Source organism: Lacerta agilis, chromosome 14, assembly GCF_009819535.1.
Source record: "Lacerta agilis isolate rLacAgi1 chromosome 14, rLacAgi1.pri, whole genome shotgun sequence".
Taxonomy (NCBI): Eukaryota; Metazoa; Chordata; class Lepidosauria; order Squamata; family Lacertidae; genus Lacerta; species Lacerta agilis.
In genome coordinates, this window is record NC_046325.1 from 22,864,618 (window position 1) to 22,880,157 (window position 15,540).

At 42.1% G+C, this 15,540-nt stretch overlaps 2 protein-coding genes across 2 annotated transcripts; both read right to left on the reverse strand.

Annotated features, from left to right (window-relative positions):
• Positions 1-262: 262 nt before the first annotated feature.
• Positions 263-1,198, reverse strand: LOC117057745 (olfactory receptor 14A16-like). The gene has a single exon (XM_033168584.1). It carries the CDS (start codon positions 1,196-1,198, stop codon positions 263-265), a length of 936 nt encoding a protein of 311 aa, XP_033024475.1.
• An 8,573-nt stretch (positions 1,199-9,771) lies between these two features.
• On the reverse strand, positions 9,772-10,707 carry LOC117057746 (olfactory receptor 14A16-like). Its single transcript, XM_033168586.1, has one exon. The coding sequence runs from the start codon at positions 10,705-10,707 to the stop codon at positions 9,772-9,774; it is 936 nt and encodes a 311-aa protein (XP_033024477.1).
• Positions 10,708-15,540: the final 4,833 nt, after the last annotated feature.

Genomic DNA, 15,540 nt, shown 5'->3' on the forward strand with positions numbered 1-15,540 from the left:
TTAGCATTCAATCCAGTTCCTCACATTTCCACATCGGCATACTTTTTTTGTGTGTTTGTGTGTGTAAAGTCCTAATTAAAACTCATCAGGCATTTTGTGTGAAACTTTCCTAAAATAAACATTTCATATAAATCTGCCCAAAATACTTCTATTTGCAAAGCATAATTAAATAAAAAATGAATTATTATGCTATTTTCACTGACATTTGTATTGTTATGCAATGCATAGGAAATGTGATGTGTATGAGACACAATGCCAGCAATCATGCCAGGAGATTTCTAATTCTTGTCGGTATTTTAAACACAGCCTCTTGGATGTCTTTGTTCCTGAAACTATAAATAACAGGATTCAGTAATGGTGGCAAAACATTATACAATACAGCAGAGAGCAAATCAATCGTTGTAGAAGAAAGGGCTTTAGGTCTTATGTATGAAAACACAGCTGTGCTCATAAATAAAGAAAAAACAGTCAGGTGGGGGATGCAGGTAGAGAAAGCTTTATATCTACCTTGAACAGAAGGGATTCCCAGCACAGCAGAGAAGATGTAGCCATAGGAAACAAAGATGAACCCTCCACAAAATGAATCTACTGTAATCCCAATGGCAAAAATCAAAATCTGGTTAAGCTTTGTGTCTGCACAAGAAATCTTTAGCAACTGAGGGACATCACAGAAATACTGTCCAATAATATTGGACCCACAGAAATCTAGCCTGAAAGTGATAGTAGTATGTAATGATGAATGAATCAGGTTGCTTATCCAGGAAGCAGCTGCCATTTGGATGCAGGCATCCCAGTTCATGATTAGCTCATACTGTAGAGGATGGCAGATTGCAACATAGCGATCATAAGCCATGATCGTGAGCAAGGCAAGCTCAGAACCTGCAAATGTGAAAAGTAAGAATACCTGCGCGACACAGCCAGCAAAAGAAATCTTTTTGTCATCCCACAAGGAAACAGTTATGGATTTGGGGATTGTGGTTGAGATGTAGCAAATGTCTGATAATGATAGATTGACCAGAAAGAAGTACATAGGAGTGTGCAGTCTGTAGTTCATGGCAACAGCAATGATGATGAGGAAATTCCCCGCTAAGGCTATTAAATAAATGGAGAGAAATATCACAAAGTAAAACAATTGTTCTTCTCGGTCACTGGAAAACCCCATCAGAAGAAATTCTGTCACTGTAGACTGGTTGGCCATCTTAATTCTTTGAAGTGTTTCATAAAACAAGTACCAGAAGAGTAGGTCTGTTCTTGTCTTTTAGCAACACCAGCAGAGGGGTTTGTGGCACCTAAAATTAGAAAGGATTTAATGAAAGTCTGTTGGTTGAGGGAATATGCAAGCAATGGAATGTGGGGTTTGCCCCCTTTTTTAATACGAGATAATGAGTGATGCCAGCAGTAGACACTCAACTGACACCATTAATTCACCCTGTACTTGTAGAATTTTAGAGTTGGAAGTTAGCATGGGGATAATCTCAGCAAAGACCCATCTTTTCTTCATGTTGAATCAAGAGCTGAAAAAATAAACAGTACATAAACAGCACACAGAAATCTATAAACCCTTCCACGTTCCGAATCCTATATTAGTAATCGAAGAATAGAGAGGACAATGTGTAAAATATAATAAAGAAGCCACAAACAGGAAACTCTTTCAAGTTAATGCAAGAGGAAAATACATTCAAATTTACATGTTACATCTCATCTTAGCTTCAACATTTAATATTCTTCTTCAGAATATTCTTCCTCAAAGTTTTGGTATATTTACATACTTTAAAGTTCATATGCTAAGTTCTTTCTTTGCTTAAGCAAGTATGAAAATACAGTAAACCCTGGGAAAGAATTTACTGAAGAAGCCCGAAACTGTCCATGGGCGAAATAGGGGACAAATGCCAGCACCCTGTGTAACATTTGGGCGTAACATCTTAGATATTTCATCTGACTGGACTTACCTTCGTCAATATCTACAGGAGCCTGGCAAAAGGAACTTTAAAGACTGAAATTTTCCTGTTGCATTAACTTGAATGAGTTTTCTGTTTGTGGCTTCTTTATTAGATTTTTCACATTGTCCTCTCTATTCTTGAATTACTAATATAGGATTTGGAACGTGGAATGGTTTATAGATTTCTGTGCGCAGTTTATGTGCTGCTTACTGTATACTGGTCATGTTGAATCAAGACTGAGACAGCAGAATCAAATACTAACTGCAGCTTATCAGAGAAACCTTGCTATTAGATGTAAATTGCATAAAGTGGTTACATAAAGTACCTCATCTATGATGTTTTATATTTGCGAAGTATAATGCTTCTACTTTGTTTTCAAAAAGTAAATCACACACCACCTAGCATCAATAAAGAATCATTTGGCTTTGGTGAGAGCTCAGAATTTTTGATGAGATTCCCAGAATTTTGAAACACCACTTTATTATCTCTTATCAATCAATACTACCTATTTTTTCATAGAATAAGCATGTCTTCATTAATCCTACTGTTGTATTAAACCTTTTACAATATTTTCATAACTGAAATATGAGCACCTTTCAAGCCCTAGTCTGCACTGAGGATGAAGTAATAGGATTCTACTCACCTCTGTCTTTGTCTGGACGAAGAAAGTGCCAAAATGTTGAAGTGTGGTCTTTAGTAGGTGATTTATAGTTTGTGACAAAGAGGAATCAGGTGAGCCTCCCTGCTTTCTGTAGTATTTCAGAGAGTCACTCCTTGGAGAACATCACCATGAGGATTTGCAAATCCTGATTTACAAAACAAGTGATACAATTATCCATATTCCCTACCGTTATTTCCCCTGGAGTTGCGGCGCTCATCTCGCTTTATTGGTCGAAGGAGCCGGAGTACAGCTTCCGGGTCATGCGGCCAGCATTACTAAGCCGCTTCTGGCGAACCAGAGCTGTGCGCGGAAATGCCATCTACCTTCCCGCCGAAGTGGTACCTATTTATCTACTTGCACTTTGATGTGCTTTCAAACTGCTAGGTTGGCAGGAGCAGGGACCAAGCAACGGGAGCTCACCCCTTCGCGGGGATTCAAACTACCGACCTTCTGATCGGCAAGCCCTAGGCCAGTGATGGCGAACCCGTGGCACGCGTGCCACAGCTGGCACGCAGAGCTCTCTCTGCTGGCACGCCAGGGGCGGGGAAATGGCGCCGCCGCGCTGCTCTGCTCATGCGTCCTGCCAGCGCAGGCGCAGCAGCAGACAGCAGCAATTTCCCTCCTTGGCGCCTGCCCCAGTGGTGTTTGGCTGCTGCTGGCTGCTGCGGAGGATTCGACGCGAGGCGGCGACGACGACGAGGTAACAGCAGCGGGGGCTGGGCCAGGGGCGGCGGGCGGCGGGTGAGGGGGAAGCCCTCCTTTTGAGCACTGCGAGCGGGGGGGGGGGGAGTGGAGACGGCGCTGCTCACTGTGCTGCTGCCTGTCAGGCTTCGCTCTTCCCTCTCGCGCCTCCCTGCCTCCCTCCCTCCATCTGCACCCGGCCGTCTCTCTCTCTCTCTCTCTGTTGCCCCTCCCTCGGGCACCTTCGCCCCTTCTCGCCCTTTTTCTCTCCCCTCGCTCCTCATATTCCCTTCCTTTTGCGCTGCTGGTCTCCTTCAGCCTCCTCCTGATTCTCGTTCGCTTTCTGTCCCTTTCCCTTCCTCCTTTCCTGCTCCTCTTTGCGTCCTTTCCATTTCTTCCACCCCAGCCCCAGATATATTTCCTTCAGCCTTCTCCACTCCACTTTTCTTTTCTTTTCTCCCCTCCGCATTGCATATTCTCCTGATGGGATGTGGGTTTGCATTGTAAAAACATCTCTTCTTGCTGGGGGCAAAAGGGATATTTATGAAGGACACAGCAGGCATGGAGAGGCAATTTAACCATTTCCTCCCATGCTGCAGCCCTAAGGACTGTTGCTCTTCTGAGGTCAATTCCTAATTTGCTTTGGAGAGAGCCTCCCGTGTTAACATTTGCATTTCCTACCAATGCAAATAGCAATTTCAAAGGGGTGGTTTTCATAAGGACCACAATAGGTGTGGAAAGGGTTGAACTCTCCATCTGCTGTGGCCCTGATTATTATCAACTGCCCCAATTGATGCTATTTGCATTTAAAACAATAACAGCAAGCCAGCACACTGGATGCAAAGACACATTTAACATCACATCTTGCTTGCCCCTAGAAATGCTTGTAAGGAAAAAGAAAAAGAAAACCTTTTGGAGCAGCACTATAATCTCTATCTGTTACTGCTATTCAGAGACTGTGCATAAGATGAGTTATTTCCACTATCCTAACACATATATCTGCCTGACCAGCAGCTTAATTTTAGCACATATTCTGTTAAAGTGATCCATTTATTTATTCGATATAAAAATTCTGTCAATGTTCTACTTCTGCCTGTGTCTCCATCACGAAGATCCACAAATACCATTTGGACACAATTTCAGATGCAGTGTTCAGAACTGGGCTCTATCAGTACTTGACATCCTGATCGTATGCATATTGTTTCAGTCTGAATCAAAGTTGAAATAGTAACAAACTATCTAAATATCACCTCCTGGCAAATAGAAGGGGAAGAAATGGAGGCAATGAGATATTTTACTTTCTTGGGCTCCATGATCACTGCAGATGGTGACAGCAGTCACGAAATTAAAAGACGCCTGCTTCTTGGGAGAAAAGCAATGACAAACCTAGATAGCATCTTAAAAAGCAGAGACATCACCTTGCTGACAAAGGTCCGTATACTTAAAGCTATGGTTTTCCAAGTAGTGATGTATGGAAGGGGGAGCTGGACCATAAAGAAGGCTGATCGCCGAAGAATTGATGCTTTTGAATTATGGTGCTGGAGGAGACTCTTGAGAGTCCCATGGACTGCAAGAAGATCAAACCTATCCATTCTCAAAGAAATCAGCCCTGAGTGCTCACTAGAAGGACAGATCCTGATGTTGAGGCTCCAGTACTTTGGCCACCTCATGAGAAGAGAAGACTCCCTGGAAAAGACCCTGATGTTGGGAAAGATGGAGGGCACAAGGAGAAGGGGACGACAGAAGATGAGATGGTTGGACAGTGTTCTCGAAGCTACTAACATGAGTTTGGCCAAACTACGAGAGGCAGTGAAGGATAGGCGTGCCTGGCGTGCTCTGGTCCATGGGGTCACGAAGAGTCAGACACGACTGAACGGCTGAACAACAACAACAAGGCTTGTTCCATACAATGTCAGTCTGGCATATAATCATTATTACAAGTTGAGTATCCCTTTGTCTAAAATACATGCACATGTAGAGTTTATGGTTTTTTTTCAATAAAAAACTGTAACATTGAAAACTTTGTTATTGTGTTTTACGTTTACTTTTAAGACTGCAAATGTTTGGACAACTGTAGGAGTTTTTTCTAACTAAAAACCTCGATATTCAGGTTTAATTGCAGTGTTGGCACTTTGAAATAAAAAAGTTTTTTTTCCGCTGCAGTTTGGGCACTCAGGCTCAAAAAGGTTCGCCATCACTGCCCTAGGCTCTGTGGTTTAGACCACAGCGCCACCCACATTACAATTGTATATGTACATATAAAAAAACATACAACTTACCGTATATACGCGAGTATAAGCCGACCCGAACACAAGCCGAGGCAGCTAATTCTACCACAAAAAACTGGGGAAACTTATTGACTTGAATATAAACTGACAGAGGCAAAGGCAGCAGAGGAGGAAGGAGCAGCAGCTTGAAAGCAGCCCTCCTCCTCTGCCAGGGCCTTCTTAAGCATATCTGGCGTGCCCTCCTTTCCCAGAGTTGGGAACCCCAAAGTTGTTGACCTTTTTAAGGAAAGGTTCCCCAGAATTCCTGACCTTTTTTAAGGGAGCTGACACCACATTTACACATTATCTCTGCTTGGGAAAAGAAAGCAGGAAACATAAACAAACCTCAGTCAGTAAAGCATGAGACTCTTAATCTCAGGGTTGTGGTTTCAAGCCCCATGTTGGACAAAAGATTTCTGCATTGCAGGGGGTTGGACTAGATGACTCTGGCAGTTCCCTTCCAACTCTGTGAATGCTTCTGTTATTCTGTTGTATCTGAAGGGCTGTGCACAGGGAAGATGGAGCAAACTTGTTTTGTGAGAGATGTTTGTGCTTATACTAAGTCCATTGGTCAATCTTGTTTAGTATTGTCTACACTGACTGGCAGCAGCTTTCCAGAGCTTCTGACTCTACCTGGACATGCCTGCAACTGAACCTGGGGCAATGCAAGGCAGGTGATCTATACTGAGCTACAGCCCAGAAAGCATAAATCAGGAACCAGAGGAGCAATTACAGTAAGAAAGGACAATAACAGTTTGCTATAATTTGGCAGGCTTTGTGGGATGTAAAAGGACAGGGGCAGTCAAACCCAACTTCCTTATATGGAACTCTACAGTTGGGAGTGAACTCTACAGTTGGGAGCTTCCAACTGTAGTTTATGCCGAGTCTCCATGTCGCTGGTCAGTTGTCGTGTTGATCTCTAAGACAGTTTAAAAGCAGCATTATTAAAATGCACCGTTGGCACTAGGCCAAAAGTATAAAGAGGGACTTTCTCTCAAAAGGAGAAAGTCACCATATGTATATTATTTAGTAACTTTTAAGCCTGCCTCTAGGATCTTTGTGTGACTAGATGATTACTTGTAAGTAAACGTTATACACTTTACCAAACACTGTGAAGTGTCTTATAGAAAGAGGGATAAAAAGGGGAAGACACCAGGGCAATATTTTTAATGACTCTAGCGAGTCTATGCAAACTATCTGCTGCGCATATGAAGTAAAAAGGGAATGTTAGCTCTGCTGATATTATCGCGCTTGTAAACGCAAGTTGGGATAGGATATCTAAAACAATATATCCTCTCCCACATCCCTCAACATTCCCACAGGCTTTGGGTACCTAAACCAGCTCAAGAGAGCAGCTTGCAAAAGGCACCTTTTGTTTACAGTATTCCTGTTCCCTTTGCCATTGAGGTGAAGAACTGAAATACACAGGCTCTTCCTTTGAAACCAAAGAATGTCACTGGATTTGCAAGGTGCAAATAGAATCCCTGCCCCCAGGCAAATCTACTTGGGGTGTGAATTTGATTTGAGCTCACAGCTCCTTTTATGTGGCTGTTGTCCAACTGGTGGGGATTCTTACTGAGCCAAGGAGAGCTCATAGAACAACAATGGGCACAGGAGGAGGTGCAGCTAAAAAGATTTATTAAAAAGCAAAACTTCTGAGGCCATTTATCGCAATAATTTTCACAACTTGCCAGGCATAAGTGAACTAAGGAGTATCACAAGAGGAAGAGAGGGGGGAGGGAGGGGGAGAGAGAGAGAGAGAGAGAGAGAGAAAGGCAAGCTCTGTGGGGAGAATATACAGTATCGGGTGGAGGGTTGAAGAAGGAAGAGCTTGCAGGAATAGCCTGGCAGATCTCTCCCCCCCCCCCCACAGTCCTATGGATCCTTCGCCTTAACGGGGCAACATCAAGGATCGCCCACCTTTTTTACTCTCTGGGAGGGGGGTTTACTAGTGTAGCCTCTTAAATGGGGGAAAGTGATCCAGATGCAGGAGCATGGCTGGTCAGCCACTGCGGGAGGTGGTGTGGGTGTGTGTGGGTGTGTGGGTGTGGGTGTGTCTGTGTGGGTGGGTGGGTGGGTGTGTGTGAGAGAGAGACAGAGAGAGGCAGAGAGACGTTGCCTGCTGAGACGGAAGGAACGAAAGGGAAAGGATTTGGAAAGGATTTGCCGAGGCTGCTGCTCAGGACTGGAGCCGCAGTTGTGTGTGTGTGTGTGTGTTTGAGAGAGAGAGAGAGAGAGGCTGCCTGACGCGGGAAAGAACAGAAGGGAGAGGGGCACAACTCAAGCCACTGCCTTCCCGGAGAGTCAGCTGGGGAGGGAGGGAGGGGCGGGGACTCCTCCACTGCCATTGCTTCAAGGAGGAAGGAGCGATTGTTCCTTTCTCCTTGCTCATCCCTTACCCGCCGCTGGCCGTGAGTATAAACCGAGGACGGCTTTTTCAGCACCAAAAATGTGCTAAAAAAACTCGGTTTATTCTCAGGTATATACAGTATATAGATATTAAAAAAATAAAGAGACTTAGATTAAAAGTCTTCTAGGATGGACACCACATTTTTAAAATAAGAACTAAAAATGCACCACTCAGAGGTATATACATAAATCATTTAATGTGATTGGTAAATATCATGTTTGCAAAACAGTGAAGGAGGAAGTGGCAAATTTTATGTGAGAAACTGAGGAAAGCAGATTGAATCTAATTGTTGCTCAGAAAGCAGAGAACTTCTGCAAAGATATCGTTTATCCCATCCTGCCAATTGAATAGTTTGGGAGTGGAAATGGGTGAAACCGTCAATTTGATTTTCTGTCAGTTTTGCATTTTCCAAATTGTATGTTCAGTTCTCCATACTTCCATGTCAGTTTACACACACACACTCATACACACACACACACACTTGTGAAGTCAGATTCCCAGTGCAAATTTCTAATACATATGTTGCATGGAATTTAGCATAAAATACATATTCTGCTAAATCACATTTCCCCAATATAATTATTTTTTTATGCTATCTTGAGTAATACATGCATTTTATTCACATTTTAACATAGTTTAAGCTGTGAAAGAGGACATAGGCTGGAGTTGAGGGACAGCACACAAAAGTGGGCACAAGGAACCTCTGCAATAACCTGTGATGAGTGTGAGACACAGTTTAAGCAAACATGATTGGAGACCTTTTACCTTTTTCAGCATTTACAACACTGCCCCTTGGATGTCCTTGTTTCTGAAGCTATAGCTAATGGGATTCAGAAGTGGCGGCAAAACAGTATACAATACAGAAGGGAGCAAATCCATCATTGTAGAGGAAAAGACTTTAGTTCTCATGTATGAAAACACAGCTCTGCTAATAAATAAAGAAAATAGTTGGGTGGGGTACAGGTAGAGAATGCTTGAACAGATGGGATTCTCAGCACAGCAGAGAAGATGCAGTCATAGCAAACAAAGAAGAACCCTCCACAAAATGAGTCTATTCAGGAATACTGCACCAAGGATCCTAGGTAAAAAACCCATCACAATTTGCACCTAATCCTCAAGCCAACATAAAGCAACCCAAGTGAACTTGTATCTGTATGTTTGTGTGTTATACAGACTCAAAACAACAATCGACAATACTACTAATAAACACATTTGGAATTCTGATTCCCATTGAACAGAAATGAAATAGCTCTTAAAAAAAAAAAAAGAAACAACAATAAAATGCATCATGCACCCCTCCTACATCCATGACCTAGTAAGTACGGTGCTAGAATAACACAGCTCTAAAACTGTGAAGGAGGAGGGGCCACAGTTATGTGAGAAAATGAGAACAGAGTATTGGATCCAAATGTGGTTCAGAGACCTCATCACTTGTGCAAAGACTTATTCCACCCTCCCACCTACCTAACAAACCCACTTGAAAAAGACCCAATCCAGAAGGCTGGGAATAGCAAAGGTAAATGTGTCAATTTCATTTCATTTCACTTCTTTAGCATTCGATCTAGTTCCTCACATTTCCACATTGACATACTTTTTTGTGTGTTTTTGTGTGTGAAGTCCTAATGAAAACTCATCAGGCATTTTGTGTGAAACTTTCCTAAAATAAATATTTTATATGTAAATCTGCCCAAAAGACTTCTATTTGCAAAGCACTATTAAATACAAAATTAATGTTTATGCTATTTTCACTGACATTTGCATTGTTATGCAATGCACAGGAAATGTGATGTGTATGAGACACAATGCAAGCAATCATGCCAGGAGATTTCTAATTCTTGTCGGTATTTTCAACACAGCCTCTTGGATGTCTTTGTTCCTAAAACTATAAATAACAGGATTCAGTAATGGTGGCAAAACAGTATACAATACAGCAGAGAGCAAATCAATTGTTGTAGAAGAAAGCGCTTTAGGTCTCATGTATGAAAACACAATTGTGCTCATAAATAAAGAAAAAACAGTCAGGTGGGGGATGCAGGTAGAGAAAGCTTTATATCTACCTTGAACAGAAGGGATTCTCAGCACTGCAGAGAAGATGTAGCCATAGGAAACAAAAATGAACCCTCCACAAAATGAATGTACAATAAACCCAATGGCAAAAATCAAAATTTGGTTAACCTTTGTGTCAGTACAAGAAATCTTGAGCAACTGAGGGATATCACAGAAATACTGCCCAATAATATTGGACCCACAGAAATGTAGCCTGAAAGTGATCATGGTATGTAACGATGAATGGATTGGGCTGATTATCCAGGAAGCAGCTGCCATTTGGATGCAGGCATCCCAGTTCATGATTAGCTCATACTGCAGAGGATGGCAGATTGCAACATAGCGATCATAAGCCATGATAGTGAGCAAGGCAAGCTCAGAACCTACAAAAGTCACAACTAAGAAAACCTGTGTGACACAGCCAGCAAAAGAAATCCTTTTGTCATCGGACAAAGAAGCAGCTATGGATTTGGGGATAGTGGTTGAGATGTAGCAAATGTCTGACAATGATAGGTTGACCAGAAAGAAGTACATAGGAGTATGCAGTTTGCGGTTCAGGGTAACAGCAATGGTGATGAGGAAATTCCCCGCTAAGGCTATTAAATAAATGGAAAGAAATATCACAAAGTAAAACAATTGTTCTTCTCGGTCACTGGAAAACCCCATCAGAAGAAATTCTGTCACTGTAGACTGGTTTGCCATCTTAATTCTTTAGTATTTCATGAAACAATTTCTTGACGAATACCTCTGTTACTGTGTTTTAGCAGCACCAGCAGAGGTTTTTGCAACACCTAAAATTAGAAAGCATTTAATGAAAGTCTGTTGGATGAGGAAACATGCAAGCAATTGTATGTGGGGTTGGTCCCCTTTCTCAATATAGTGTAATGGGTGATACCAGCAGTAGACATTCAACTGACACCATTGATTCTACCCAGTACTCATAGAATTTATAGTTCGAAGTGAGCATGGGGAGCATCTCAGCAAAGACCCATCTTGGTTTCATGTTGAATCAAGAATGAGAAAGCAGAATCAAATCCTAAATATAGCTCATAAGAGCAACCTTGCTATTAAATGTAAAAAAGCAAATTCTCATTGGTTTGGTTGCATAAAGTACCTTAACTATGGTGTTTTGATGGCTTTTTTTGCGAACCACAATGCTTCTGCTTTATTTTTTAAAACAAATCACACACCACCTAGCATTAATGAAATTTCATTTGGCTTTGATGAGCGTTCAGAGTTTAAGACCAATCACCAGAATTTTGAAACACCACTGTATTATCTTCTCTTACCTATAAATACTACCTATGTTTTTCATAGAATAACCATGTCTTCATTAATCCTACTGCTGTATTAAACCTTTTGAGGTCTTTTCAGAACTAAAATATGGGCACTAGATGTAAATAAATTTTAAAAATCCTCCTTGGAGTATGGTTGCATAAGGGAATTTTACTATGATGTTTTGGTATTTTTGGTAACCATAATGCTTTGACTTTCTTTTTACAAATGCAAATCACACACCTCCTAGCATTAATGAAAAATCATGAGGCTTTTAAGCCCAATCGCCATAATTTTTAAACACCACATTATTATCTTCTCTTACCTATAAATTTAATCAATTTTTATCATAGAAAAATCATGTATGCATTAACCTTACTGCTGTATTAAACATTTGAGGTCTTTTCATAACTGAAATATGAGCACCTTTCAAGCCCTAGTCTGCACTGAGGATGAAGTAATAGAATTCTACTCACCTCTGTCTTTGTCTGGATGAAGAAAGTGCCAAAATGTTGAAGTGTGGTCTTTAGTAGGTTGATTTATAGTTTGTGACAAAGAGGAATCAAGTGAGCCTCCCTGCTTTCTGTAGTATTTCAGAGAGTCACTCCTTGGAGAACATCACCATGAGGATTTGAAATCCTAATTTACAAAACAAGTGATGCAATTGTCCATATTTCCTACCGTTATTTCCCCTCTATCTTTAAACCACCCCCCTTCTAATCCCTGGATCTGGCAAGTGTTAAAATCTAAGCAATGATTTTCATTCCTGTAATACCCTCTGCTATACTTCATTCCAAAGGAAGCACAAACCCTGGGTTAGTGCCTTGAACCCTGGGGATCTTTTACCACTCAGAGAATGGGGTGGCATGCAGCAATGCATCAAACAGTCATGTTTTATTTCAAAGTACAGAATAAATATGCATTTTGGATAACATTGCAAGAACCTGAATTACAAACCAACACTGGCAACACAGTGAGTGCACAGTAAATGTGAATGCAAAAATGGTCCAAGTCTTATTCTACCAGGAGAATCCAAGCATATTGAATTCTTTTTTCAGAATAGGGGAAAACCTGGTGATTTAAGTACTGGTTGAAAGCTCTTCTGTTTTCCTTAGAACATTTTATATTAAGATTTCATTTTTTAACAGGGACTAGAATTACATCTCTAGTAACTGTTCACTCCAGTTTTGTCAGATTTTGTGTTTGAAAAAGTTAGTGACATGTCATAAAATGGACTATGGCAGCCATTAGGAAATATCTACTTTCCCAGTCTTCAAAAACAGCTTAAGTGATTTTGTAAATTGTATTTGCCCATTGTTTGGTATTTGTGGAGAGCCATTGTGTTTTCTGCTACCTTCAACTTACCGGTAAGTATTTTCCATCCAAATGGCCATTTCAGGTATCCTCCTTCAGGGCATTTATACTTGCAAAATTCTGGAAAAAATGCATAAAAATGGAATGGAAAATGAAAGCAAATATGAAACTTGTGAAAAATCTGTACTTGTGGTAGAGTATTATTAATTTTACCTTTAAATGAGTGAAGGTGCAGTCATTTCATTTTTCATTATTTGAAATAAAAACACAGACCCAGTGATAGGTCAAGTCCATCTTCTTTTTGTGCTGATTTTTTTTTGTAAAAAAAGACAGTGAACAAAACCTCTGCATTTAAACTGCATCCATTTTGTACACTATCTGTACACACTGCTCCTGTAAAATACACATTTTTCAAATCTTTGCCATGAATTTTCACCCAAAATCTTAGTTTTGTACATATAAATGTTTTGTGAGTATTTCTTGCATTCGGAAACTTCATTGCAGAAACCATGTATTGGCCCAAAAATAAGCCTCACTTTCCCCCCAAATTCCAACTGGGAAAAGTTAAAGTGTGGATTATATTCATGACCTTATGCCAGCAAAGCAGTGCATCTCCCTCCCAGGGAGCAGTCCAGGAGTGCAGGGGAATGGTACCCATAGTCGGGTATTGTCATTTTCTCTCTCTCTCCCCCCCCCCTTTGAATTTTAAAAGTGCAGCATATTTGTTAGTGCAGCTTGTATTTTGGCCCATACAGTACATAATCTGAACAAGAACTTCATTCCAATCCATTTATATCTATCATCTATCTATAATCTATCTTTCTAATCTATCAGTCATCTATCTATCTATATTAGATGATTTTTTAGTCCACGCTATAGCATATTCCCAGCAGAATTATAATTAGAAACATAAACTAAAATTAAGAAACTGGAAGAAGCTAATGGCAGTGACTCTAAAACAAGAAGCCATTGAATTTTATAAGCAATTTGCTTGGAAATGAGCAGTATATCGAGCCATAGCTTTAAATATGATAAAATATAATTCATGTTGTGTGTGGAAGCAATGAAGAGCAATCCTTCAGCCTACAGAACAATAAGTGACTATTGATAAATTTGTGTGTTCCGACATCTTAGGAAATCACTGGCATTGGCTAACATTTAAAGCTTATTATTTCCTCTACAATACATTCCACAAAACATAGAAAAATGAACACACAGCAGCTCAGTGTTGGCCATACTTGCCCGCAGTGGATCTTCACAGATTTAGAAAGAAGTACTTGTTCAGCTTACTTGTACAGTACAGAAACTGAACTTCGGACTTCTTCCATGCAATGTATGTGATTTACCAGAGCTGAACAAAGGTATTATTAGCCATTAAGGCCACCTGAGCCGAATGACAGTGTTGAAGCAGAGGGAAAAATGAAAATTACATTCCCCCCTTTCTCCGCAGATAAATACCATCAACTAGGGTGATCAAGGCAGTTTCAGTGCCATGACCAGACCTGAACCACACTCAAATGGTTCCAGTTCAAGCAAATTAAAGCACTTTGTTGCCCAGGTGCCTCAAGTGTAAAAAGGCAAAGGGTAAAAGGACCCATGAGAGTTAGGTCCAGTCACAGACGACTCTGGGGTTGCGGCGCTCATCTCGTTTTATTGGCCGAGGGAGCCAACGTACAGCTTCCGGGTCATGTGGCCAGCATGACTAAGCCATTTCTGGCTAACCAGAGGAGTGCACAGAATGAGCATTAACCCACATCAAATGGGGAGCGCCTTTTTGCGCAGTCGTGAGTAGACCCATTGGATCACAGGTGCAGATCTTGGTAGTTGGTCTTGGCATTGCCTTCCCCAGGTTGGGATACCTGTGGACTCCACCTACTCTAGCAGCCACCCAATCCCGGCTGGGGAGGTGTTGCCAGGGGGATTGGCCGGGGGGGGGGGGAATAAAAATTACATTCCCCCCTTTCTCTGCAGATAAATACCATCAACTAGGGTGATCAAGGCAGTTTTTGTGCCATGACATAGACCTGAACCACAATCAAATGGTTCCAGTTCAAGCAAATTAAAGCACTTTGTTGCCCAGGGCCGGCGCATCCATTTAGGCAAACTAGGCAGTTGCCCAGAGTGCCAAAATGGAGGGGGCACGTGGAGGGCGCCTCCGCCCTCCAGCCCTGCCGAAAGCACCCGCCAGCAGCACCCGCCAGCTGCCGGGCGGAGCGCGGCAGCGTAAGTTGGCCGGCTGCACCGCGCTCTCTGGCTGCCCGGCGGAGCGCGGAAGCACAAGTTGGCCGGCCACGCCCTCCGGCTCCTTGGCGGAACACAAGCTGGCCACGCCGCACTGCGACCTCCGGCTGCCGGGCAGAGCGTGGGCCGGCGGAGATGGTGGGCCTTCTGGCGCCGCTGGATTCTTCGGCTTAGGGTCACCCCCTTAAGCCTTTTTTGGGGGTTGCGCAGCCCTCGCTTACCCCCTAAAGCCTCCCAAGCAAACGCTCCACCTTGGAGCTCTTGCGGAGCACGTCCGTTCACGGTGGCGGCAAAATCGGAAGTCCCTCTTTAAATCGGAAGTCCCTCTGATTCCCAGTGCAAATTTCTAATACATATGTTGCATGGAATTTTGCATAAAATACATATTCTGCTAAATCACAATTCCCCAATATAAGTAATTTTTTATGCTATCTTGAGTAATGCATGCATTTTATGCACATTTTAACATAGTCTAAGCTGTGCAACAGGACATCGGCTTGAGTTGAGGGACAGCACACAAAAGTGGGCACAAGGAACCTGTGGAATAACCTGTGATGAGTGCGAGACACAGCTTAAGCCAGGCATAGGGAACCTTCGGCTCTCCAGATGTTTTGGCCTACAACTCCCATGATCCCTAGCTAACAGGACCAGTGGTCAGGGATGATGGGAATTGTAGTCCGAAACATCTGGAGAGCCGAAGGTTGC

What these genes read in the sequence shown, in the direction of transcription:
- LOC117057745 (XM_033168584.1), bottom strand. Translation starts at nt 1,198, where the DNA reads ATGGCCAACCAGTCTACAGTGACAGAATTTCTTCTGATGGGGTTTTCC.
- LOC117057746 (XM_033168586.1), bottom strand. Translation starts at nt 10,707, where the DNA reads ATGGCAAACCAGTCTACAGTGACAGAATTTCTTCTGATGGGGTTTTCC.